Genomic DNA, 26,333 nt, shown 5'->3' on the forward strand with positions numbered 1-26,333 from the left:
CCTGGGGGGTTCTCTGCAGCGTGTAGGGCTTTGGGGCGTGGGAGGGGGGGTCGAGCCCATTTGTGGGGTGTCTGTGGGTGCAGCCCCTTCAGAGGGGGTCGAAGGCATTTGGGGGGCGGGGTCCTCCACTTTGGGCACCCCAGGGGAGGGCACCCAGAGGTCCCCGTAAGGACAATAGGGAGCAGAGGTGCAGAGCCCCCGGAGGAGCCCCAGGCCGCGCTCCCTGCAGGGGGTGACGCACTGGGGGACCCTGCCCGTCCCTCCCGCGCTGGGGACGCGGCCCCGGGCCCTGTGGGGGGAGCATGGCCTGGGCGCTGAAGCTGCCGCTGGCAGACGAGGTGATCGAGTCGGGGCTGGTGCAGGACTTCGATGCCAGCCTGTCGGGCATTGGGCAGGAGCTGGGAGCGGGAGCCTACAGCATGAGGTAGGAGGGGTTGGGGTTGGGGATGGCTGCGGCTTTTGGGGGGTCCTGTGGCATGGGAGGGTCAGGGCGAGGTGTGGGGAGGGAATTCTGTGCTCTGTGGGCAGTGAGTCCTGGCACTGCTGCCTGGAGAAGTGTGGGTGCCCCGTCCCTGGAGATGCTTACATCCATGGGTGGTGGGCTGGAGGGGCTGTGGGGTCCTTCCAACCCAACCATCCTATGGCTGTGTGATCTTTCAGGACCCTTCCAATCCAACCGTCCTATAATTCTTTGATCTTTCAGGACCTTCTCAACCCAACTCGTGGCACTGTGGTCTTTCAGGACCCTTCCAACCCAATCATCCTATAGCTCTGTGATCCTTAAGTGTCTTTCCAACCCGACCACTCTGTAGTTCTGTGATCTTTCAGGACCCTTCTAACCCAACGACCCACAGCTCTATGACCTCCGTTGGGTTGTCCCAACTCTGCCCGTGCTGAGCATCACCCAGTGCAACATGGGAGAGGCTTGTTTTAATAATAATTGATAAAATACTATGAAATATTAATAAAATTTTATATTAAATTCTTCCAGCACCACCGTGACTTGTGTTACAGCCACAGCTGTGGAGGATGGCTGCCGTGTTGCTTCCCGTGGAGATGCCCTGGCATCTCCCAGTCTTAAGGAATTGCTGCTCCTTAAGCCCTTGCTGCTTTTGAACCATTCTACCTCTAAATATTTAAACTTTTGATTGTGACCTGCTGGCACCACTCCCAGCACTTGGAGGTACAGGTCAGGGTTGGAGCTGCTGGATTGGAGCTCTGTGGAGGAGGACCTGGGGGTCACTGCTGGTGGCCGTAGGGTGACTGCAAACCAGCAGAGTGCCCTGGTGGCCAGGAGTGGTGTTCTGGTTGGCCAGCAATTGGCCAGAGGTTGACCACAAGCCAGCAGTGTACTCTGGTGGTCAGGAAGGTGTCCCAGTTGACCCACGGTTGGCCAACGATTGGTTAACAGGGTGAGTGTAAGCCAGCAGTATGCCCTGGTGGCCAATGGTGGCAAGTGGTTGAGCAGGAGTTGACCAATGGTTTGCTGCAGAGAGACCATGAGCCAGCAGTGCACTCCGGTGGCCAGGATGGTCAGTGGTGACCAACAGGTTGACCAGTGGTTGAGCAGAGAGTGTTTGTGAGCTAGCAGTGTGCCCTGGCGACCAAGGTGGCTACTGGTGGCCAACTGGTAGAGCAAGCATTGATCAGCAGTTGAGCACAGGGTAACCACAAGCCAGCAGTGTGCCCCGGCTACCAAGATGGTCAGTGGTGACCAACAGGTTGACCAAGAGTTGACCAGCAGTTGAGCACAGGGTAACCACAAGCCTGCAGTGTGCTCTGGTGGCCAGGATGGCCACGTGTTGACCAACAGTTGAGCACAGGGTGATTGTGAGCTAGCAGTGTGTCCTGGTGACCACGGTGGCCAATGGTGGCCAACTGGCTGGCCAAGAGTTGTCTAGTGGTTGAGCACAGGGTCACCACAATTCTGCAGTGTGCCCTGGTGGCCCTGGGGGGCACTGCATGGAGCATGGCCAGCAGGGCAGGGAGGTGCTCCCCCCTCTGCTCTGCACTGGGGGGGCCCCATCCGGAGCACTGGGCCCAGTGCTGGGCTCCCCAGTTCCGGACAGACTGGAGAGTGCTGAGAGAACCCCGCAGAGGGTGCAGAGCTCATGAGGGCATGGAGCACCTCCAGGTGGGGGCAGGCTGAGAGCCGGGATCGGGGTGAGGAGGGCACTTCTGCTGCTCTCTCCTGAGTGGAAGGGGATGGGAGGAAGGCTGTGGGGTGCAGGGGGCAGGACAAGGCCATGCAGTGCAGGTAGGGCTGCAGGCAGCTCCTCCCCCCCCTCAGGTTTCTGCAGCTATTGTGAGCGTTGCTCACACAGATTTGGACAGAAAGCAGGTTCATGCTTGCTGGATGTTCAACTAAAGGAAGGAAAATCCAGCTGAGCCTACGAGCTCATGGAGCACTCCAAGGCTGGAGCTGTGCTGGCTGCTGCAGGGCTCGGGGGCCGTCGTTGCAGCTGGAGGCAGCTGCTCCAAGTCAGGTCTGCCAGCACTGCAACCAAATACATTGTGCTGAGCAGTGCTCTGCTCGCAGCTGCCAGCTCCATACCTCTGTGCAGCAGAGCTGAAGTGACCCTGCGTGCCACCTCTCTTGCAGCGACGTCCTGGCGCTGCCCATCTTCAAGCAGGAGGAGTCCAGCTTGCCTCCAGAGAACGAGAACAAAATTCTGCCCTTCCAGTACGTGCTGTGCGCGGCCACGTCACCCGCCGTGAAGCTGCACGACGAAACGCTCACCTACCTCAACCAAGGTGGGAACTGTGCTGCTCACACCTTCCACTCGTGCATGTGTCCCGTGGGGAAAGGAGGGCAGCGTGCGCCCATTGCAGCTGCAGCATTGCAGTGAGGGTGTTGCAGATCCCAGCTGCAGCTTTGCAGTGGGGGTGTTGCAGTATCAGGCTGCAGCTTTGCACTGGGGCTGTTGCAGGTCCTGTTTGCAGGTGCTGCTCTGCAGGGGGGGGTGTTGCAGGTCCCAGCTGCATGTGTTGCTTTGCAACCACGCGGCAGCAGTGCGTGGCACTGAAGCATGGCAGTGATGTGTCGTGTGACAGCAGAAGGGTCAGAGCACCGGGATGGAGCAGCAGGGAATGTTCCTCTGTGCGTGAACTCTCTTTTCTTCCTTGCAGGGCAGTCCTATGAGATCCGCATGCTGGACAACAGGAAGATCGGGGAGCTGCCGGAGATCAACGGGAAGCTGGTGAAGGTGAGAGCAGTGCATCCGAATCACTTCCCTTTGCTGCTTTCCTGAACCCTTTCCATGTCCCTTCCCCTTGCAGCTGGCAGAGGGGTGGGGGGCTTCCCGGGGAGGGGGGCTGCTGACACTTTGTCCCCCCCACGCTCAGAGCATTTTCCGGGTGGTGTTCCACGACCGGCGGCTGCAGTACACGGAGCACCAGCAGCTGGAGGGCTGGCGCTGGAACCGGCCCGGGGACAGGATCCTGGACATAGGTGAGGTCCCTCAGGGAGATGGGAGGGGAGCTGAAGCATCCCTGGGCTCAGAGGGGCAGTTCTGTCCCACTTTGTTCCCTGGGAATCCCTTGTTTCTCCCAACTAATGACACAGCTCGGTCTCTGCGCAGATATCCCCATGTCCGTGGGCATCATTGACCCGAGAGCAAATCCCACTCAGCTCAACACCGTGGAGTTTCTGTGGGACCCTTCGAAGAGGACATCGGTGTTCATCCAGGTACTGTGCCGTGGGGGGGAGCTCCTTGTGCAAGGCCTCAGGAAAGCAGCTGGGAGTTTCCAAGGCTGCAAGAAAGCTCTTCTGTATCTCAGAGCTCTGAGCAGCCACCGTGAGCCACAGGGGGAGAACTAAGCTACAGTTCTCCTCCTACTGCAGGCAGTGCAGGAGAGGGGCAGCCGTGCATCAGCAGCACAGCTGACCACTTAGGGGTCGTTTTATTTGTGCTCCTGGTGATCTAGGCCTCTGCCTTGCTTACACACTTTCACAAATCTCCCAGCTGCCTGGAATTCCTCCAAGAAACAAGTGGGCTGCAGTGCATGAGGGGTTGGTGGGAGCATCACGCAGCTGCAAAAGTCGCAGGAAGGAATTGGCTGCAGCTCTGGCGTGTGCCCTTGGCTCCTCGGCGCTGCTGTTACGTGGTGTGTTCCCGTGGGAGCTCCACCTGCGGCTCACCTTGCCTCCCCAGGTGCACTGCATCAGCACTGAGTTCACCATGCGGAAGCACGGCGGAGAGAAGGGGGTCCCCTTCCGGGTGCAGATTGACACCTTCAAGGAGAACGAAAACGGGGAGTACACGGAGCACCTGCACTCGGCCAGCTGCCAGATCAAGGTGTTCAAGGTAACACAGCAGCCAGCTCACATCCCCACCCCATAGGACGCAAACTGGAGCTCAGTCTCGTCCCGCTGCGGCCTTGTCACAGCTGCAGGGCCAAGGCTGAGCTCACAGACAGCAGAGCTCTGGCTCCTTCTGGAACAACATGCTGGGGAGCACATGGGTCGTGTTGTGGCTCTCTGAGAGCTCACACACTTACAGAAACACAATCACAGAGCTGCAGGGGCTGGAAGGGACCTCTGGGGCCTGGTCAACCATTGGCCAACTCTTGGACATCCCTGTTGGCCACCTTTGACCATCTTGGCTCACAGTCCCCCTGTGGCCAATGTTCGGTCAACTCTTGGTCAACCAGTTGGCCACCATTGGCCTTTCTGGCCACCAGGGCACACTGCTGGCACACAGTCACCCTGTGGCCAACTGTTGGTCAACTCCTGATCAACCTCTTGGCCACCATTGGCCTTCTTATCTACCTGGGCACGTTGCTGGATCGTAATCACTTTGTGGCCAACCTCTGGCCAACTCTTGGTCAACCTCTTGGCCACCTTTGGCTATTTTGGACACCGAGGCACGTTGCTGGCTCGTGGTCACCCCATAGTCACTCTGTGCCAGAGAAATGTGTCCTGGGAATGGGATTTCTCACTTCTGGATGTATCCCAGGAAAAGCCAGCGCTGAAACTGCAGTGCCCATGAGCACAACTGTGGTGTCGGGGCACGCTGTCCCTGCCCTCGGTGGGTCAGGGAGAGCAGCTGTGGGGAAGCAGTGTGGGGCTGCTGGGGGATGCTGCCACACCTCGTGCTGGTTACACTGGTATCAGCTTGTGGGTTAAAAAAGAAAGCAGAAAGGGGTGGGCATGTGAGGAAGGCCACAAGATGTGGCTCTGTGCCTTGCTCGGTTGTAAAGGAGCGCAGTGGGAGCTGCTTTATGTGGAGCTCAGTGCATCTTGGCCACGCGCCGTGGGGAGCTGTGGTCACAGGGCTTCCTGCCTGCACCACTGATGCTGCCACAGAGCTGCAGAAGACAGCAGAGCCTTTGGTCCCCTCGGTGCCAGCACAACCATTTGGCTTTCAGTTGGGTCAGGGAAGGTTTCTTCCAAACCTATTTCACCCCTTGTTCCGGAGGGTGAGGTGTGCTGGGGATCCACTGCTGCCACTGCAGCTGGAGCCACGCAGGGCCATCCCCGGCCCTTTGTGAGCAGCACAAGGCCGAGCAGGAGGACATGCCCGCATGCCTGCCCACCCCTCTGCTACCCCCACCCCGTGCTGCTCCTCTAAGGAGCGTTTCTCTTTCCCAGCCCAAAGGAGCTGATCGGAAGCAGAAGACAGATCGTGAGAAGATGGAGAAGCGCACCCCACATGAGAAGGAGAAGTACCAGCCCTCCTATGAGACCACCATCCTCACCGAGGTGGGCGCTCCCGCTCTGCAGCACGGCGCCGGGGTGGGCAAACCGGGTGGGCTGAGGAGCTGCATCCTCCCAGACCTGAGCTGTCATGAGATGTCACCTCTGCTGCCAGCTTCACTGTGCCCATGTGGCATGTGCCCATGAGCTGCTGAGGCACAAAACCCCGTAGATCCCTCCCTTTGCTCGTGGAAATGTGGGACTTTGAGTCTCTAAAGGCGCTGGGGACGGAGTCCTCGTCTTTCCCCGAGGAGTGTGGGCTCTATGGGATGTGTCATCCCAATGCCACCACAGTGAGAGCCCTGGGCTTGGATTTCGGCCTTGTGGGATGGTGTTTGGATTGAGGCTCTGTGGGGCTGGCACGGCCCCGTTTAATCCCTGATGTTATTCCTTTGTCACAGCAGCCTGGCAGCAAATAGCTGTTAACTGGGACGGGCGTGCGGGTCCATTCTGAGCCCTCTGTCACTCCTTTGGGTTTTCCTTTCCAGTGCTCTCCGTGGCCAGAGATCACCTACGTCAACAACGCGCCGTCCCCTGGCTTCAACAGCTCCCACAGCAGCTTCTCCATCGGGGAAGGGTAAGTCTGGACAGAGGATTCCTGCCTCACACGAGGGACTGATGCATCCATGCTCATGGTGTCCCCACGTCCCAGTGGTGTCCCCACATCCCAGCCGTGTCCCCACATCCCAGTGGTGTTGAGGTGGCACTGGTGCAGAGCTGACTGCGGGCTCTGCTCTGTGTGTTTCCTCTCTCCCCCCCCGCCCCGTCCAGGAATGGGTCTCCAAACCACCAGCCTGAGCCCCCCCCTCCGATCGCAGATGTAAGTCACACATCAGAGCTTATGCTTGGGGTAAGGACGGCACGCAGTCGGAATTGGGGGTGTGTGGGGTGGGGGAGGAGGGGGGGATTGTGGGTGCTGCACTCAGTGCTTTGCTTGGGAAGACACTGCTGGGGTTTGACATCCTTAGGAACTCTCCTTTTGAATTCCTAACGGTTTTAAACCCACAAAGGAGATGGAGGTGAGGTGTGGGAAGGGAATTTGTACACAGAGGGCAGTGAAGTGTGAGTGCCCCATCCCTGGAGGGTCTCAGGGCTGTGGACGGGGAACTGGGTGGCTGCTGGGGGGTGGGAGCAGCCCAGGGTGGGGGTAGGAGCTGTATGACCCCTAAGGTTCCCTCCAGCACTATTGTGTTTGGAAAGTGAGGTGGCAGGGTGAAGATGCCCAGCCCAGGCTTGCAGAGCTGAGAGCAGGCTGCCTGTAGCCCACTGTGCCCTGCACTGACCACGCTCTCTTCTCTCATGCTTCCCCTGCTGCTTCCTTCCCCTTTCCCTGTCCCCGTGGAGCCCTTTAAACCCAAACCCACACCTCCTGCGGCCGTTATTGTGCACCCACTGAGCCCAGCACACTGCGGTCTCAGTGTGAGGGTGATCATAACGCCGAAGCAGCGCTCGGTGCTCTGTCCCCTCGGGGGCTGTGACGTTGTTCTCACACCTTACAGAACCTGCTGCCCACCAGCACACCCCAGGAGGCCCAGCAGTGGCTGCACCGGAACCGTTTCTCCACCTTCTCCCGTCTGTTCCGCAACTTCTCAGGTACCCGTGGGATCCCTCTGCTCCCGTTGTCTGACACAGGTTAAAAATGAGCTGCCCGAGGGCTGCGTGGTTCTGGAGTAATGGAGTTAGGTCCAGCTGGCGTCCTGTTACGAGTGGTGTCCCCCAGGGGTCAGTACTGGGGCCCATCTTGTTTAATATCTTTATTGATGACGTAGATGAGGGGATTGAGTGCACCCTCAGTAAGTTTGCAGATGACACCAAGTTGGGAGGATGTGTCAAACTGCCTGAGGGTAGGGAGGCCCTGCAGAGGGATCTGGATAGGCTGAACAGCTGGGCTGAGCTCAATGGGATGAGGTTCAATAAGACCAAGTGCCGGGTCCTGCACTTTGGCCACAATAACCCCATGCAGTGCTATAGGGGCAGAATGGCTTGAAGAATGTAGAGAGGAAAAGGACCTGGGGGTGTTGGTGGATGCTCGGCTCAACATGAGCCGGCAGTGTGCCCAGGTGGCCAAGAAGGCCAACAGCATCCTGGCCTGTATTAGAAATAGTGCAGCCAGCAGGAGCAGGGAGGTGATCATCCCCCTGTACTCAGCTCTGGTACGGCCGCACCTCGAGTACTGTGTTCAGTTTTGGGCCCCTCACTACAAGAAGGACATTGAGGCCCTGGAGCGTGTTCAGAGAAGGGCAACAAAACTGGGGAGGGGTCTGGAGCACAATGAGGAGCGGCTGAGGGAGCTGGGATGGTTTAGTCTGGAGAAGAGGAGGCTCAGAGGAGACCTTATTGCACTCTCCCACTTCCTGAAGGGGTGTTGTGGTGAGGAGGGGGTGGGCCTCTGCTCCCTGATAAATAATGACAGGACGAGAGGGAATGGCCACAAGTTGCGCCGGGGAAGATTTAGATTAGACCTGAGGAAACATTTTGTCTCTGAAAGAGTGGTCAGGCACTGGGATGGCCTGCCTAGGGAGGTGGGTGAGGCACCGTCCCTAGCGCTGTTCAAGATGAGGTGCTAAGGGATTGGATTTAGTAGTTGGGTAGGGATAGTGATAGGAGGATGGTTGGACTAGATGATCTTGTAGGTCCTTTCCAACCTTATGAACCTATGGAGGTCCTGGGGGAGCTCTGTAAGGGGGGTGGGCTCTGCCGTGGGGGCTGTGTGTGCTCCAGGGACTTCCCGTGGTGTCGCTCCTGCAGGGGCAGACTTGCTGAAGCTGACCAGGGAGGATGTCATCCAGATCTGTGGCCCTGCAGATGGCATCAGGCTCTTCAACGCGCTGAAAGGACGGTGGGTCGCTTCTCTCAGCACCGTAATTGCTGTGGGTTTTTGGCCACTTGCTCGGACCGTGCCATCACTGCAGGTGGGACGTGGCCTGGACCTTCAGTTTGACATCTGGGCTGGCACGGCGGCCGCTCTGGGGATAGTTTGGGGGGGAAGAAAATGCACGTGGGCGAGGAGAGGAGTGTTGGAACTGATTTTCCTGTCAGAGGGCAGAGGGACAGCACTGCCCAGCGCTGCGGGCTCAGGGTGGGGGTGCACAGAGCAGGATCCCACTGCAGGGAGCCCACATCCCTCAGGGAATACCAGCACTGACACTCAGGGGTGGCTTCAGCCCCTGCCCCTTTGCTCTGGGGTGAATTCCTCCACCTGCTCTGGTCCTTGGGAGGATGCTGAGCGCTGGCTCCGGGTACTGTAGCTAACCTTTGTGCTCTGTGCAGGATGGTGCGGCCTCGCCTGACCATCTACGTGTGCCAGGAGTCCCAGCAGCTGCAGGAGCTGCAGCAGAAGCACGAGGACGGTGATGCAGTCACCAGCACCTTCTTTGGTAAGGGCCTGGAGGAGAGCAGGGGGGACAGCTACGGGCTCAGCCAGCAGAAGTCACACAGGAGCGGCGTGGCTGCTCCCAGCCCCTCAGGTCTGGGGCTCCCGGCACACATCACCCAGCAGACCTCAGGGCTGTGGGATCTGCGTGGTGGCTTTGCTTTGCAGCTGCTGTGCCTCCTTTTGGCTGCTTTCTCCTGCAGCTCACGCAGGCTCCGTGCAAACCGAAGGGCTGTGCAAGCTCTCCGTTGTGCTGAGTTGCAGCGAGCGCTTTGCTTGCCCCACTCCTCGTGCACTCCTCTCCCTTCTGGCCAGAGGAGTGGCTGCAGATGCTGACCCGCAGTGTGCTGCTTGCTTTGAGCTCCTGCGAGCATGCAGGGCTGCCCAGACAATGGGTGACCTACATTTGTGCAGCAGCCAGGCATTGCCCTGTGTTTGGAGCAAGGGCAGAAGCAGATGGTGCATCCTTCCCTTCCCACTGCAGGACTGGGGGAGCAGGGGACACGGTTGCCATCCTTCTGTGACGTAAAAGTGCCAGGAATGGGACAGAGTGGCAGTCAGGGCAGGAGCTTTTGAGGGCAATAAATGCAGATGGAGCATTGCCACGTTAGTGTGTTGGTGCTTTTATAGCTCGGGGTTATACAGCCATGGAGCAAAAACAGAGAGGGGAGAGAAGCTGTGTGGTGTGTTAGGGTTTACACACGTGTCTGGGGCAGTCCCAGGCGTGGGGACAGACTTCAGAACAGAGCAGCCCTGCAGGGAAGGGCTTGGGGGTTTGGGAGGATGAGAAGCAGTGGGTGCTTCATCCCTGGAGGGGCTCACAGCTGCGGATGGGGGGTGGGACAACCCAGGGCAGGGGGTGGGGCTGGGAGGTCCCTTCCAAGCCAACCGTCCTGTGGCTCTGTGATCTTACAGGACCCTTCAAGCCAACCGTCCTGTGGCTCTGACCCTTCCAACCCAACCCTCTTAAGGCTCTGTGATATTTTCAGACCCTTTCAACCCAACCATCTTATGGCTTTGTGATCTTTAAGGTCCCTTCCAACCCAGCCCTCCTGTGGCTCTGTGATCTTACAGGACCCTTCCAACCTAACCCTTCTATGGCTCTATGATCTTTAAAGTCCCTTCCAAGCCAACCATCTTCTGGCACTGTGATCTTTAAGGTCCCTTCCAATCGAAGCATCCTAGAGTTCTGTGATCTTTCAGGACCCTTCCATCCCAACCATCCTACAGTTCTGTGACCTTTAAGGTCCCTCCCAGTGCACGCTGCCTTTAGAACTGCTCTTCCCAGCTCAGCACAACTGCTCCCTGCAGGTCCTGGCCCATCCCTGCAGCACTTCTTGTCCTTGCAGTGTACCACGCCATCTATCTGGAGGAGCTGACAGCGGTGGAGCTGACAGAGAAGCTGGCTCAGCTCTTCAGCATCTCCTCGCAGCAGATCAGCCAGATTTACAAGCAGGGTCCGACGGGGATACACGTGCTGATCAGCGATGAGGTAACAATCCCTCACTGCTCCTTTTTTCTGCCTTTCACGCCACTTCATGTCCTGACTCCAAAGGCTGCACCAGCAGGACCTCAGCGTGGGCCCCTCTCGTTTGCTGCTGTTTCCAAAAGAATTCATTGCTGAAACTGAGGAGCTGAGGACGTCACACAGCGCTGGGGACGCTGCCCTGCTGCTGGGGGTTGGGGGTTGGTAGGGGCACAGCTGTCCCTGCTCTGCCACAGGGCATGCTTGGCTTGGCTGGGAGCAGGACATGAGCTGCTGGGAGGGGGCTTTGCTTTCAGATACCACGCCGTGGAATCGGAGTGCTTTCCCTTTCTGGTTCGAATCTGGAGTGATGGAGGAAGGGATAAATATTACTGCTGGGGCCCTTCCAGCTCGCGGACATGGAGCTCCTGTCTGTGCAGCTGGCCTCGTTGTTCAGGTGCAGCCTCAGACTTGGCTGTGTTGTGGCTTCTTTCAGATGATTCAGAACTTCCAGGATGAATCCTGCTTTGTCCTGGACACCATGAAAGGTGTGTAAATGCTTCCTCTGTGCCAGAGCTGAGCGTGGCGGATCCCTTCACTGCAGGTGGTGTCTCATGAGCTTCCCTTCTTTTTGCAGCCGAAACCAACGACAGCTACCACATCATCCTGAAGTAGGAGGGGACGGGGATGAGGAACAGCACATGAAGCCCCCTCACCTCCAGCACCGGGACACAAGAGCAGAGATCCAGGAGCTCCCATTCACCTTCTCAAAGCCCAAGAGCTGCTGGTTCTCAGCCCTTATCCTCAGGGCACCTTACAGCGTGCAAACCACCCACAGGTCGTGCTCTCACGTAGTGATGGGTGGAGTTCACCTTTGGGACCTCGGAGCTGCACGAGGGCTCTTCGTGGCTTTGTTTTTCTGGGAGGCAGCAGCTCCTGTGACACTTACACCAGTGGGAGGACATGAACCATACTGGTCCAGCACTCCCAGCTGCCCCCGTGGAGCTGAGAGGGTCTCGAATGTACACGTGGAGTGGTAGGAGAGGGCTGGGTGGGATTTTCTTCAGGACTTTGGTGCGCTGTAATATTTAATGGAAGTTTCTCTGTTAGGCTTTTTCTCCTTTCCACCACCGTGTGCAGGTGTGCTGCCATCCCTCCGAATCGCAGTATCCCGAGTTGGAAGGGACCCACAAGGATCATCAAGTCCAACTCCTGACTCCACACACGAGTTACCCTGAAGAAATCTCTCCTTAAGAAGGCTCCTCACACTTTTGCCCTCCCTCATCAGGGTTAGTTGGCGCGGGTGTGTGAAGCTGGAGCAGAACGTGGAGTGAAATGAATCTGGAGAGAGAAGCAGCTCACGTGGTTGTTCTGGGGGATTCTTTTCTGCACGTTTTTGTGGTTTCAAGTGAAAGGGAGAAAGATTCAGATGCCCTGGAAGCTGAAGCTTGTACCTACGTGCTGAGCTTATAGATTCATAGATACATTAGGTTGGAAAGGACCTACAAGATCATCTAGTCTAGCTGTTTGCTGACACTGCGTCCTCCTGCCCCGGCTCTGCAGATGGAGGTGGGGAGGAGTGAGATGAGTTCAAAGGAGACTCAGCTCAAGAGGAAACTCAACAGGAGACAGCTCAGATCAGCAGGAGACTCAATGGGAGACTCAGGTCTGTGAGACCTAGGTCAATGAGAAACTCAGTGGGAGACTCAGCTCACCTCCACTCAATGTGAGACTCTGGGAGGCTCAGCTCAGCTCTGTGTGAGACTTAGGCCAATGGGAAACTCAATGAATTGAGTCTCAGCTCACCTCCACTCAATGGGAGGCTCAGTGGGGGACTTGACTCAACGTGGTGTCAGTTCAGCTCAGTGGGAGACTCAACAGGACACTCAGTTCAGCGGGTGGCTCGGGAGACTCGGTGGGAGACGGAGCTCAACTCAATGGGAGACGGAGCTCAACTCAATGGGAGACGGAGCTCAACTCAGTGGGAGACTCAATTCAGTGGGACACAGCTCAAAGTGAGACTCAGAGGGACACTCAGCTCAACGAGAAGATGAACTCGTGTCAACGAGAGGCTCAGCTCAGCAGAGGCTCATCTCTGCTCAGCGGGAGCCTCAAAGTGAGACTCAAAAGGGCACTCAGCTCAACTGGAAGCCGAACTCATGTCAACGGGAGGCTCAGCTCAACTCAACGGAGGCTCATCAGCCCAATTTGAGACAGCTCAAAATGAGACTCAAAGGGACTCAGCTCATTTCAGTGGGAGGCTCAGCTCAACTCAACCAGAGACCCAGCGGGAGACTCAAAGAGACACTGAGCTCAGCTCAAGACTCAGCACAATTCAATGGGTGATGCAGCTCAACTCGACACGAGACTCAGCTCAGCGGGAGACTCAAAGAGACGCTGAGCTCAGCTCAACGCAGACCCAGCTCAACTCAGCGGGAGGCTCGGCTCAATTCAGTGGGAGTCCTGGCTCAGTGGGAGACAGCTCCCTCCCTCACGGAGCTCAGTGCTCCGTTGTGTGCGTGGTTTGGTACTTGGGGGGCTGGGGGGGGGGAGGGGTGTGTGTTTTAACGCTGCTCTGTAACGGAGCCATACGGCAGCGGTAAAGTTTTGTACGGACACTGCAGGTGTGTGTGGGGCACGGAGCTGTGGGCTGGGAACGTGGGGGGCTGAGGATGGGGGGGATGTGGACGGTCACTCATTGGCGCTTGCAGAGGATACCTCGACCTGCTCGTTCGTTAATTGATTGGTTAATGAGCTAAGCCTTGCACAGAGCGCTGGGGGGCTGCAGGCTGCGCTCTCTGCCCCACATCTGTCCCATTATTTCCCCTTTAAGGCGCTTTTTGCCGCTCCCCGCCGCGTTAATCTCTGTCTAGACTCCAGCGGCGGCTCGGGCCTTCCTCCCCTCCTCCTCCTCCTCCTCCTCCCCACGGCTCTCTCCCCCCGCGTGCCCCGCGTCCACTTCCGCACTCCGTTTCCCATTACGCCCCGCCCGGACTCGCTTTCCCATCACGCCCTCGTAGAGGGGGGGAGGGGGGGCTGCCATCACGTGACACGGGGTATATAAGGCGCGGCCCCATTGTTGTCGGCAGACGGCGGCGGGGCGGTCCGCGCGGCCGCATTGGGGTCTCGAACCCGCGCCCCGGGCCGCCCCCCGCCCCGCACCGCCGCCCCGCGGAGCCGGTGAGTGGGAGAAGGGGGAGTGGGGGGCGATGGGGTCGGGCCCCGGTTGGGGGGGATGCAGCGGGGATGATGGGGTGGTGGGGCGTGGAAGCCTATAGGGTACCTATAGGGGACGGGAGACTCTGGGGGTGGGGGGGTGTTGGTGGTCTGTAGGGGATGGGGTCTTGAAGATGGAGGCCTATAGGGGATGGGGGGGGGCTGAAAAATGGGAGCCTGTAGTGGCTGTAGGAGGTCTGTAAGAGGCGAGGGCCTTAAGGGTGGAACGATATAGGGGGCGTAGGGGATAAGGGCCTGGAAGGTGGAGGCCTATGGGTGGTGTAGGGAGTTTATAGGGTATCCTATAGATAGCGTAGGGGGCTTGAAATAGGGAAGCGGATAGGGGATGGGGGAGTTTACAGTTGGGGGGAGGGCTAAAGATGGAAAGCTGGAAGTGATAGGAGGGCTGTGGGGGTGGGGGGCATTGATACGGAGCCTATAGGGGCTAGAGGAGGTTAAAGATGGGCATCTATAGGGGATGGGGACCCATGGCAGCAAGAGGAGGCCTGCGGGGGGTGGGGGCCGTGAAATGGGGGTTATAGGGGGTGTAGGAGGCCTGCAGGGGGGGAGGGGGAGTCTTAGAGGTGGCAGCCTATATGGGGCATGGAAAGCCTGCAAGGGGGATGGGGGGGCCTTAAAAATAGGAGCCTATAAGGGATGTAGGAGATCTGTAGGAGGTGGGGGGAGGGGGGCTTGAAGATGGAGGCCTTTATGGGGTGGGAGTAAAGGTGGAAGGATATAGGGACTAATGGAGGCTTAAAGGGCTGTAGGAAACCTGCAAGGGAGGAGATCCTTAAGAATGGAAGCTTATAGGGGATGTAGGAGGTGTGGGGGGCCTTAAAGATGGGGCCTATGGGGGACGTTGGGGTCCTGTTGGGGAGTGGGAGCCTTCCTGATGGGTACCTATAGAGGATGGGAAGCCCTAAAGATAAGAGCCTCTAGAGGCTATGGGAGGCCTATAGGGCATGTGGGGCTTATGGGGGATATCAGAGACTTGTAGGGGGTGGGGGGCGTTTTAAAGATGGGGTCCTGTGGGGAGATAGGCCCATAAGGGCTGTGGTAGCCCTGCAGGGGATGGAGGCCTTGAGAGTGGGACTTTTGGGGGGTCTGTAGGGAATGGGGGGGGGGGGGGCTGTCCTCAGGGCCCCACCGTGGGGCTGGAGATCCTGGTGGGGTCTGAGCTCTGAGGTCCTCCCCTCATCCGCTCCCAATACTGCAGGGTCCGGTGCTAACCGCAGTGGGGGGACCTCCTGTTTTGGCCCCCCATCTTTTTTTTTTTTGGCGGGGCTCCTTTATCCTCCTGCTTTTGGGGGCCACCATTTTGCTCCTGTCTTTTTGGGCTCCCTCTCCTTTTTGCTTCCCCTTCCCCCAGACCCCTGCTTTTTAGGACCCTGCCTTTTTTTGCCCCCCCCCCCCTGCTTTTTGGAGCTGCCCTTCTTATCCTGTCCTTTTTTGGAGTTGCCCCTCGTTTAGTCCCCAGCTTTTTAGGACCATTTTGCCTCCCAGTTCCTATGGGGCTGCCCTCTTTTGCCCACCTACTTTTTGGTGCTGCCTTTTTTATCCACTCCTTTTTAGGACCCCTTCCTTTTTGGGACCCCTCCTTTAGTCCCCAGCTATTTAGGACCCACACGGTTTTTTTTGCCCCCTGCTTTTTAGGACTGACCCCTTACTCCCCCCCCTGCTTTGTGGGGCTGTGTGGTCTCCCACATTTGGGGCCAGGCTCCTCTGCTCATTGCAATGCAAGTTGTGTAAGTGCCACGGCCGCTGCGGGAGCTGCAGCCCAGGACATCCCCAGTGCTCAGCTGTAGGAACACTGATCCCAAAGTGGGGTTCCCTGACCCCAGAGAGGGATCCTCTGCTGCTCAGGGTCCTTCAGAGCAGCAGTTCCTACACCTTCAGCTGCAGTGATGATGGGGGAATCCTGCAGGGAATCCTCTGTGGTGGAGGAGCTGTGCCCCATAGCCCTAGCTGTGGTCCCGGTGCTCTCTGCTCCTGCCCCATGCTGTCTTTGGGGAGCGCAGGGCTCTGGGATGGCTGAACACCTCCAGTTTGGTGCTGGGACCTCTCCCAGTTCCCCTCTGTGGGGTTCTTGGGGGTGAGACTTAGGCCAATGGGGAACTCATCACCCCGTGTTTTTTCCTTTTTTTGTGGGATTTGGAGGTGCTGCTCGCTCTGTCCCCGACCTCCCCCAACCCGGGAATGTTCTGCAGTGCCTTGGGGGGCAGCTGTATGATCCCAAACTCCCAGAGCTGCACCAGCTGGAGGGGACCTCTGCAGGTCCTCGTCTGACCCTCCAGCAGACTGCCCCAAACTGGGGAGCCCAGCACTGGGCCCGGTGCTCCGGGTGGGGCCTCCCTAGTGCAGAGCAGAGGTGGGGAATAGCTCCCTGCCCTGCTGGCTGTGCTCTGTGCAGTACTTCCCAGGGAACCAGTGTCTGTCTTGGTCACCAGGGGACACTGCTTGCTCCCTAAGGTCAACTCTTGGTCAAGCTGTTGGCCATCTTGGCCACCAGGGCACGCTGTTGGTTCACAGTCAACTTCCAGTCAGATGCTGATCAACCTTTAGTCAACTGCTGTCCAACCAGGACACCATTAACATTCCTGGCCATCAGGGCACACTGCTGGCTCACGATCATCCTGAGGTCAACCATTGGTCAACCTGTTGGTCACATCAGCTATTTAGGACACCGGGACACACTGTGGGCTCACAGTCAACTCTTGATCAACCACTGGTCGACAAGAACCATCCTGTGGTCAACCATTGGCCATCTTGGCCACGAGGACGTACATCCAGCTCACGGTCAACCATTGGCCAACCACTGATGAACCAGGACAACGCTGGATTTCTTGGCCACTGCTGGCTTGTGGTCAGCAGAACTAACCCAGCTCACTGAGTGGCTCTGCTGATAGGTGGATGAGGTTTGGAGCCTCACAGCGGGATGGGAGCATCCCTCATCCCCATTCCTTGTGTCCCCTGCTCCAGTTCCCAAAGGCAGTGGTAGCTGTGCTGACGTGGAAGAACAAATCTTTTTGGATGAGCTCCTTCCCGTGCAGTTCAACAGAGGGAAGGAGGGGAATTAATGTTGTGTGGCAGCTTCCCGTGGAGCTCAGCACCGAAAGCTCCACTGCTCCGCAGGGGAAGGAACTGGTTTCCTTCTCCAGTCCGATTCCCTCTAAAAATGGAGTGGAGCCTTTGGTGCTACCAGGGTGGGTGCCACCAGCCCATCACCAAGCTGCAGGCTGAATGAGAGCCCCATTGTTCCTGCAGACTCCAGGCACTGCTGCGACTGCTCTGTTACTCATCTGGTGCTATTGTGCTGCTCACCTCCATGCCTGGAACACTTCCCCAAGCTCTCTCATTTTGGCAGAGGAGCTGAAGTCAGAGCACGGTGCAGGTTGTGTCCCTGCCTGCCCGTGTCACACCTGAATGGGAGGTTGCAGCACGAGGAGGTGCTCAGGGATGTGAAGGATGGGTGGATGGGATCACAGAGTCACAATCTGCACGTACTGCAGAGAAGAGTCCGGCCTCATCCCTTTGCTTCCCACTCCTTAGATTATAGATGTGGATCAGATCCCCTCTGAGTCTTCTTTTCTCAAGGCTGAACAGCCGCAGCTCTCAGCCTTTCCTCTTCAGGGAGGTGTTCCACGCCCTTTATCGTTTTGGTGGCCCTCCATTGGACTCTTTCCAGCAGATCCCTGTCTGTTTTGTATTGAGGAGCCCAGAACTGGACACAGTACTCCAGGTGAGGCCTCACCAGGGCAGAGCAGAGGGGGAGGATCACCTCCCTCGACCTGCTGGCCACGCTCTCCTTAATGCACCCCAGGATCCCGTTGTCCTTCTTGGCCACCAGGGCACACTGCTCGTGGCCACCCTGTCACCCACCAGGACACCCAGGTCCCTCTCCGCAGAGCTCCTCTCCAGCAGCTCATCCCCCTTCCTGTACTGCTGCATGCAATTATTCCTCCCCAGGTGCAAGACTCTACACTTGCTCTTGTTAAACCTCATCTGGTTTCTTCCTGCCCAGCTCTGCAGCCTGTCCAGGTCTCGCTGAACGGCAGCACGGCCCTCAGGCATGGCAGCCAATCCTCCTAGCTTCGTACCATCAGCAAACCTGCTGTGTACAGGACTGGACCCAGCACCGACCCCTGAGGAGCACCACTGAATGCACACCTCCCACTGGACTCTGCACCGCCGTCCGCAACTCTGTGACCTCTGCCAGTCCCCAGTTCTCAGCCCACCTCACTGTCCACGCATCTATCCCACGCTTCCTCAGCTTATTTTATAAGGATGCTGTGGGAGACGGTGTCAGATGCCTTGCTGAAGTCGAGGTAGACTACATCCACTGCTCTCCCAGCCCGTAATGACATCATAGAAGCCTGCAGGGTTGGTTGAGCACAACCTCCCCATGCCGACTTCTCCTGATAACTCTCTTCTCTTCCAGCTGCCTGTAGGTGGCATCCAGAACAAACAGCTCCATCACCTTTCCGGGGATGAAGGTGAGGCTGACTGGCCTGTAGTTCCCCACATCTTCCTTCTTGCCCTTTTTGAAGACCCGAGTGACACTGGCTATCCTCCAGTCTTCAGGCACCTCTCCCATTCCCCATCTCAAAGATGATAGAGAACAGTTCAGCAGTCACCTCTGCCAACTCCCTCAGCACCCATGGATGCGTCCCATCAGAGCCCATGGATCTATGTACCCTGATGTTGCCCCGATGCTCTCAGACCATCTCCTCCCTCCCCAAAGGGGAACCTTCCATTCCCCAGACCCTCTCACCCACCTCCAGGGTCCAGCAGTCCCGATGGGGAGTTCCCACAGTGAAGACAGAAGCAAAGAAGGCGTTCAGTATCTCCACCTTCCCAGCTTCCCCCGTTACCCGAACACCCCCTCATTTAGTGGGGGGCCCATATTTTCCCTGGTCTGTCTCCTACTGTTGGCGTACTTTAAAAAAACCTCTTATTATCCTTTACCTCCTTTGCCAGATCCAATTCCAGGTTGGCTTTGGCCTTCCTCGTCACACCCCTGCAGGCCCTGACAGCATTCCTATATTCCCAAGCAGTCAGATCCTTTTTCTACATTTCATGGACCTTCCTCTTCCCTTTATGTGTGAGCTCCTTGCTCATCCACGCCGGTCTCCATCTGCCCTTCCCTGATTTCTTACAGGGACACACCAATCCTGAGTTTGGAAGAAGTGCTGTTTAAATGCTGTCCAGCTCTCACCGGCCCTCTTACCCTCTACCACCCTATAGCCCACAGGATAGCTCCAAAAAGGTCCCAGAAGAGACCCAAGTCAGCTCTGCTGAAGTCCAGGGTAGCAATCCTACATTTTGCTTTGCATCTTTCACTCAAGATCTTGAGCTCCACCGTCTTGTGACCGGTACATCCCAATCTGCCCCCAGCCTTCCCTAACGAGCCCATCCTTATTAGCAAGAACAAGGTCCAGTCACACCCCACCACCTGCATCAGAAAGTTATCTTCAGCACGCCGGAGGAACCGTCTGGACTGTGTGTGCCTGGCCATGTTCCCAACAAATATCAGGATAATTGAAGTCCCCCATAAGAACCAGCTGCTTGTAGACGGCCTCGTCAACTTCCTTCTCTTCATTAGGGGGCCTACAATACATGCCCACAGCAGTGTCCCCCACACTAGCCTGCCCCCTCATTCTCACCCACAAGCTTTCCACGGGCACATCACTCTCCCCCAGGTGGAGTTGGATGCCTCCTAGATGCTCTCTCACATAAAGAGCAACTCCACCACCTCGCCAGCCTAAAAAGCACGTAGCCATCCATGGGAGCATTCCAGTTATGGAGGGATGGACAGAGGGACAGAAGGATGGAGGATTTGATGGAGGTTTGGATGGAGAGGCAGATAACGGATGGACAAATGAACAGATGATGGGTGGACAGAAGGATGGAGAAGGATAAATAGAGATTGGATGGGATGATGGAGGATTGGACAGGCAAATGTTGAGTGGACAGAAGGATGGAGGGATAGGATGATGGAGGGATGGACAGACGGATGGATGGACAGAAGGGTGAATGGAGAAGATGGGATGATGGAGGGGTGGACGGATGAACAGATGATGGATGGACAGAAGGATGAGAGATTGGTGGGTGGCAGGAGGGGATGGATGATGGACAGACGGATGGATGCTGACAGCTTTCTCCAGAGTGGTTTGTTCCATTGCCACGAGAAGCAGCACTGCTGTGGTGACAACACAGAGCAGAGCAGAGTGCCTGCACCCGCAGCTCTGCTGTTCCACCTCTCCTCAAATCCCCCAACCCAGTGTCCCTTCCTGTAGGGTGAATAACCTGAAATAATAGTATTCATGGAAAATAATGAGGTGGATGTTATATTTTGCTTGGCTTATGTGGGTGGTGAACAGACAACCAGTAAAGAGAGACTCACCTTTTCCAGATGGTTGAGGTTCACCAGTAACTCCACAGGAGAGGGATCTCCAACCAGAGATCCTTCCCCAGTGGTGGTCAGCCCTTAAATGGGGTCTGGGAGAAGTGGAGCCACCCTCCACCCCTTCTGGTCACACAGATGCATTGCCTTCACCTGTGCTCTGCAGTGCTCACCTCCATCAGCGATGGTGATCCATCAGTGCTTCAGGCCGTGATTCAGCAGTTCCCATACACTGCCCCTCCGGGCACAGCGGTGGAGGAGCACAGATGTGCACCGAGGACATGTCCTGCTTTGGGATTTTGGTGAAGGAGATGAGGAGAGCAGCGAGCTCGGTGGGGAAAGCAGCTTTGCCCATCCCTGCTCTGTGAACCTGGCCTTGCAGCCCCACAGTACTTTGTTGGTTACGGAGCTTCCAAAAGCCACGTGGTGTGGGTCTGGGTATGGGGGCACCCCTGGACGTCCTCCTCCCCCCACCACTGTCCCCATCCCACAGGTCCCCGCTGACCCGGGCGGCCGTCCACCACCACGCACCGCGTGCCAGAGCTCCATGCGATCCCAATGGATGCGATCGCGAGCGGCCGCCTCAAGAGGAAGTTCGATGATGCGGACGTGGGCTCCCCGGCGTCCAACTCGGACGATGAAATCTCCAACAGCGACAGCGCCGACAGCTGCGACAGCGTCAACCCCTCCAGCTCCAGCGGCTTCATCCGTGAGTGGGACAGGGGCAGCGAACGGTGGCAGAGTGAGGGAATGGGGTATGGGGACAGGGTAAAGGAATGGAGCATGGGGATGTGCCGTGGGGACAGCAAATGGTGACAGTGAGGGGGCAGGATGGGGGGATGGGAATGGGAGTGGGCACAGTGACAATGAGGGGACAAGAGTGGGGGTGGGGACAACAAGTAGTGACAGTGAGGGGGTAAGGATGGGGACAGGAAACTGGCAGTGAGGGGATGGGGCATAGGGGGTGGGGATAGAGTAAGGGGACAGGGCATGGGGATGGGTACAGCAGGGGGACAGGGAATGGGGACAAAAAATGGTGAGAAAGTGAACAGACAGAGCGTGAGGATGGAGACGGGGATGGGGACGGTCCCCAGCTGTGATGTGGTGCTGGTTTTGCTTCCCCCACAAACACCCCTCACAATTACACGCATTCATCCCCAAGCCCTGGCATCTTTCCTGGACCTTTCCCAGCCCCCTCCATTGCTTGCCCCTACTGAAATCCTTCAGGGTATCGGAATTAATGGGGTACTGGAATTAACAGGGCATTGGAATTGACGGGGTTTGTCCTGACAGTGTCAGAAAGAAGCATTCAGCCCACGTGGGCACGGCTAGGGTCACCGACAGCTGCTCAGGGCTGCGGCAAAGCCAGCTGCCTTCCACCCCAACCCATTCCTCCAGGAGGTGGTGGGGCTGCAGTTCCCATTCCCTCGGTCTCCTCCTCCCACAGCCACCTCCATCCTGAAGCGGCAGAAGCAGCTGCGTAGGAAGAATGTGCGCTTTGACCAGGTGACCGTGTACTACTTCGCCCGGCGCCAGGGGTTCACCAGCGTGCCCAGCCAGGGCGGCAGCTCGCTCGGCATGGCCCCGCGGCACAACTCGGTGCGCAGCTACACGCTGTGCGAGTTCGCGCAGGAGCAGGAGGTGAACCACCGCGAGATCCTGCGCGAGCACCTCAAGGAGGAGAAGCTGCACGCCAAGAAGATGAAGGTAGGGCTCAGTACTGCTCTTCTTGGCGCCCTGCTGGTTCGTGGTCAACCGCCTGTCAAGTGTTGGTCAACAGTTGGTCAACCACTTGTCAGCCGTTGGTCGGCCAGGATGCGCCGTTGGCTCATGGTCAAGTGTTGGTCAACCACTTCTCAAACAGTGGTCACCAGGACACGGTGCTGGTTTGTAGTCAACTGCTGGTCCACCTTGGTCAACCACTTGGCAGCCATTGGTCAGACTGGACACACTGATGACTCATGGTCAAGCATTGGTGCATTGTTGGTCAACCACTTGTGTACTGTTGGTCAACATTGGTCAATCACTTGTCAACCGTTGATTAACCAGGACATGCTGGTGGTTCATGGTCAACTGCTGGTCAACCATTGGTCACCCAGAACACACTGTTGGCTCACGATCAACCACTGGTCAACCATTGGTCAACCACTAGTCAACTATTGGTCAGCCAGAACACACTGTTGGCTCATGGTCAACCGTTGGTCAACCATTGGTCAACCACCTGTCAACCATTGGTTAACCAGGACACACTGTTGGCTCATGGTCTACCACTGGTCAACCATTGGTTAACCAGGACACACTGTTGGCTCATGGTCAACCTTTGGTAAACTGTTGGTCAAATGTTCCTCAGCCACTGTCCCCCCAGAAAACCATTGACCATCTTGGGCACCGGGGCACACTGCTGTCTCGTAGTCATCCAGTCCTTCTCCACAGAGCTCTTCTTCTGAAATTCTCTGCTGGAAATTCTGATCTGGGAGGTTGTGACGCCTGAGATCAAATCCCAGCCCGGCCCTGTTCCCACTCTCGCCTCATTTTGGGTGCCCCTGGGCACTGCCTGGGATTGGGTTTCACCGAATGAGACATGACCCTGGGATTAATCAGGCTGCTGCTGCCATGACAAAGTTTGGCAAAGGGATGCAGACCTCTAAGTTAATTTTTGCTAAACTGGACTTTTTCTGCCGCTTATGTTATTGATGGAGCTCATCGTGGATGGGGTGGTAATGTGGATCAGTCCCTACATTTATCACAGGGAGTTCTTACTGCTTCCTCCCTCAAAGTGTTTCTATTGCGATTGCTATCTTCATTCTGATCCCAAACCCTGCAGCTGCCGCTCAGCTCACTCTGAGCCCCGGTATTTTGGGAAGCAGTGACCTCCTTTTCTCAAGCTGTTCACAGCACAGAGGGAAGGCAGCAGAGGTGCCCTCCTCCAAACGCTGTCGCGTTGATTTCCTGCCTTCACTGTAAATGTGGAGTCCCACGGGGACGGCGTGCTCCTTCCCACTGCTTCTGGGATGGGTTGGGATTGGCCTGGATGATCTCAGATGTCTGTTCCAACCTTAATGACTCTGTGGTATAGGGGACTTAGTGAAGTCCCCTTGCACCGTGCTAAGGTCCTCAGTAGGACCAGCACCGCACTGAGCATTGTCCCCACCCCACAGCTCACCAAGAACGGCACGGTGGAGTCGGAGGAGGCAGAGGGGCTGACGCTGGAGGACATCTCAGACGATGACATCGACGTGGAGAACATGGAGGTGGACGACTACTTCTTCCTGCAGCCCCTACCCACCAAGCAGCGGCGGGCGCTGCTCCGCGCCTCCGGCGTGCACCGCATTGACGCCGAGGAGAAGCAGGAGCTGCGTGCTATCCGCCTGTCACGGGAGGAGTGCGGCTGTGACTGCCGCCTGTACTGCGACCCCGAGGCCTGCGCCTGCAGCCAGGCGGGCATCAAGTGCCAGGTGAGTGATGAGTGACAGAGCAGTAGGGCTGGAAGGGACCTCTGGGGTCCCCCATCCAACCCCCGGAGCAGAGGCAGAGGACCGTGGCCAGGTTGGTTTGGATCATTCCAAAAGGAGTACCTCCCTGCTCTACTGGCCAGTCATTACACACTGGTGTTCTTGGCCATGAGAGCACACTGCTATCTTGTGGTTAACTGTTGGTCAACTGTTGGCCAACCACCAGGATACCAGTGGCCTTCTTCACCTCCAGGACACACTAAGGTCATGGTCACTCTGTGGTCAACCATTGGTTAACTGTTGGCCAACCAGGACACCATTGGCATTTTTGGCCATTAGGGCACACCTGCTGACTCATGATCAGCTGTTGGCCAACGAATATACCATTGGTGTTCTGGTCCATGAAGGCACACTGCTGACTTGTGGTCAACTGTTTATTGGCCAGCCACGCTGCCATTGGCCTTCCTGGCCACCAGGACACACTACTGTCTCATGGTTGCTCTGTGATCAACTCTTTGTCAACCATTGGCTGACCAGGACACAATTGGTGCTCTTGGCCACCAGGGCACACTTGCTGGCTCCTGGTCAACCATTGGCTGACTGGTACACCACTGATGTTCTAGGCCGTGAGGGCACGCTGACTGCTTGTGGCCAACTGTTGGCCAACCATTGGTAAACCATTGACCAACCAGGATTCCTTTGGCATTTTTGTCCACTAGAGCACACTTTGATGGCTCGTGGTCAACCATTGACCAGGTAAACACCACTGGTTTACAGGACACACTGATGGGTTGAGGTCAACCATTGGCCAACCAGGACACCATTGGTGTTCTTGACCACCAGATCAACTTTTGGTCAACCGTTGGTCAACCTCTTGGCCACCATTGGCCATCTTGGCCAGCAGGTCTCACAGTCACCCTGTTGGCCACCGAGACCTTCTCTGTGGGGCTCCTTTTCCGGAGCCACACCGTGCTGGAGTCAGAGCACTGCTTCTAGCAACCTCGCTGTCCCCACAGGTGGACCGCATGTCCTTCCCCTGTGGCTGCTCACGGGACGGTTGTGGGAACATGGCCGGCCGCATCGAGTTCAACCCCATCCGTGTGCGGACTCACTACCTCCACACCATCATGAAGCTGGAGCTGGAGAACAAGCGGCAAGGCACGCGGCCTGGCGACGAGGAGCTGCAGGGCTCAGGCAGTGCTTGGCCCCCCGGCACGCAGCCCCCGGAGACGCAGGACTTCCAGGAGTTCATGGCCGAAAACGAGACGGCCGTCATGCACCTGCAGACCGCGGAGGAGCTGGAGAGGCTGAAGGCCGAGGAAGACTCGAGCGGCGGCTCCGGCGTGGAGAGTGTGGGTGTCTGCATCCTGGAGGAGCCGCTGGCCGTGCCCGATGCGCTGTGCCCAGGGCTGGCAGCACCCATTCTCATCCAGGCTCAACTGCCACCGGGATCTTCGGTGCTGTGCTTTGCAGATGGTGCAGAGCAGCCCACGGCCGCACAGCCCTACTTGAATGCTGCCCCGCTGCTGTACTACCAGGTGGAGCCGCGCTCCATGCTGGGCCCCAAGAGCGAGAGCGGCACCGAGGAGTGCCCGAAGGACACCGGGAGCGGCCCCCCGGCCCCAACAGTGCCATGCAGCCGAGCTGCCAGCACCCTGAGCAAAGGGGAGGGGGCGAAAGGTGTGGGGTCAGAGGATGTGCAGAGCTGCACTGCATCACTCGGCCCCACGGCCCCCCATGAGGCGCCCGGCCCTGAGGACCCCGCGCAGGGGGTGTGAGCCCCCAGCCCGTTATTTATTGAGGATGATCCGTGGCACAGCACTGCCCCAACAATACTGAATAGGGAGGGAGGGAAGGAGGAGCGGGGGCCACTTGTACAGATGATGGCACACAGAGCACCGAGGGGACACGTGGACACACGTGGACACAGAGCCCGTGGGCTGCAGCCCTGCAGGACTGCTTGGGCGCCGAGGGGACAGATGGACAGACAGACACATGGGCACAGAGCTCATGGGCTGTGTCCCCGCAGCGCTGCCTGGGAGCCCCAGGCACCATGCTTATCCGTGCCCGCTTCCCCCGCTGCCCACCCGGGGACCTTCGTCCCTTTCATCTTGGACACAAAAGATGTTGGGTTGTTTTATTTTTATTTTTTAATTATTGTTTTTTTAATGTGCTGAATGTCTCTGGGGCCGCACCGCAGCCTCTCCCCGTGGGGGTCACCACAGCCCCACAGCCGCTCCAGTTGCACAAAGAGGGGTGAGAACGTGGACACGGACACTCCTGGACCCACTCCAAACCCCTTCGGTCACTGCTTTCGCTCCTGGGACACACACGTCCATCCCCAGGACTGCTGCCCTGCTCTGCTCTCCCAGCCGTGGAGCTCTGGGCTCTGCCACCTCCCCCCCCCCCCCACCCCACCTCGCTAAGCTGAGACCCCTGGAGATGGGACTGGGACCAGCTGTGCTCAGCACTTTCACCCTTGGGTTCATTTTGCTTCCACGCTCTCCTTGTGCTGCGTCCCCAAAGGGCTCCGACCTGCCGTGCCCCACCAGGGGGCTGCGCTGGGGCGGGGGCAGCCTGGTGACCCCCAGCACCACTCTCCATCCGTGGCCTCCATCCCCACGGCACAACTGGGACACGACGGCCGTGGTTGTGACCCCCAGAATTGCAAATATTTCCTCGTTCCTCCCTCTGCTCTGTGCCCCCTCCTTGGGCACAGTGGG

General features: G+C 57.6%; 2 protein-coding genes across 5 annotated transcripts; both read left to right on the forward strand.

Moving 5' to 3' along the window:
• Positions 1 to 73: 73 nt before the first annotated feature.
• Positions 74 to 11,665, forward strand: TFCP2 (transcription factor CP2). Of its 3 annotated transcripts, none has more exons than XM_065750085.1 (15): positions 77 to 424; positions 2,603 to 2,754; positions 3,130 to 3,206; positions 3,346 to 3,451; positions 3,582 to 3,688; positions 4,155 to 4,307; positions 5,594 to 5,704; positions 6,187 to 6,275; positions 6,470 to 6,548; positions 7,198 to 7,291; positions 8,447 to 8,537; positions 8,969 to 9,075; positions 10,421 to 10,563; positions 11,033 to 11,084; positions 11,174 to 11,665. In XM_065750085.1, exons 1-15 carry the CDS (start codon positions 303 to 305, stop codon positions 11,209 to 11,211), a joined length of 1,521 nt encoding a protein of 506 aa, XP_065606157.1. In that variant the 5' UTR covers positions 77 to 302; the 3' UTR covers positions 11,212 to 11,665. The 3 variants fall into 3 exon arrangements, with proteins under 3 accessions (XP_065606159.1, XP_065606157.1, XP_065606158.1); XM_065750086.1 differs by having other exon boundaries at positions 78 to 424; positions 6,470 to 6,518; XM_065750087.1 differs by lacking the exons at positions 10,421 to 10,563; positions 11,033 to 11,084; positions 11,174 to 11,665 and adding an exon at positions 9,489 to 9,643 and having other exon boundaries at positions 74 to 424.
• Positions 11,666 to 13,634: 1,969 nt separating this feature from the next.
• CSRNP2 (cysteine and serine rich nuclear protein 2) lies at positions 13,635 to 25,755 on the forward strand. Of its 2 annotated transcripts, XM_065750109.1 has the most exons (5): positions 13,635 to 13,716; positions 20,652 to 20,867; positions 21,606 to 21,865; positions 23,317 to 23,613; positions 24,627 to 25,755. In XM_065750109.1, exons 2-5 carry the CDS (start codon positions 20,717 to 20,719, stop codon positions 25,386 to 25,388), a joined length of 1,470 nt encoding a protein of 489 aa, XP_065606181.1. In that variant the 5' UTR covers positions 13,635 to 13,716; positions 20,652 to 20,716; the 3' UTR covers positions 25,389 to 25,755. The 2 variants fall into 2 exon arrangements, with proteins under 2 accessions (XP_065606181.1, XP_065606182.1); XM_065750110.1 differs by lacking the exon at positions 13,635 to 13,716 and having other exon boundaries at positions 20,558 to 20,867.
• The last annotated feature ends 578 nt before the right edge of the window (positions 25,756 to 26,333 follow it).

This window comes from Cyrtonyx montezumae, unplaced genomic scaffold (genome assembly GCF_038088225.1).
Source record: "Cyrtonyx montezumae isolate F1298 unplaced genomic scaffold, pur_monq_1.0 scaffold_63, whole genome shotgun sequence".
Classification (NCBI taxonomy): Eukaryota; Metazoa; Chordata; class Aves; order Galliformes; family Odontophoridae; genus Cyrtonyx; species Cyrtonyx montezumae.

Coding starts and splice junctions, on each gene's coding strand:
- TFCP2 (XM_065750085.1), top strand. CDS start 303: ATGGCCTGGGCGCTGAAGCTGCCGCTGGCAGACGAGGTGATCGAGTCG. Junction 5,705..6,186: donor AGACCACCATCCTCACCGAG/GTGGGCGCTCCC, acceptor TTTCCTTTCCAG/TGCTCTCCGTGGCCAGAGAT. Junction 6,276..6,469: donor AGCTTCTCCATCGGGGAAGG/GTAAGTCTGGAC, acceptor CGCCCCGTCCAG/GAATGGGTCTCCAAACCACC.
- CSRNP2 (XM_065750109.1), top strand. CDS start 20,717: ATGGATGCGATCGCGAGCGGCCGCCTCAAGAGGAAGTTCGATGATGCG. Junction 21,866..23,316: donor TGCACGCCAAGAAGATGAAG/GTAGGGCTCAGT, acceptor CCCACCCCACAG/CTCACCAAGAACGGCACGGT. Junction 23,614..24,626: donor AGGCGGGCATCAAGTGCCAG/GTGAGTGATGAG, acceptor CTGTCCCCACAG/GTGGACCGCATGTCCTTCCC.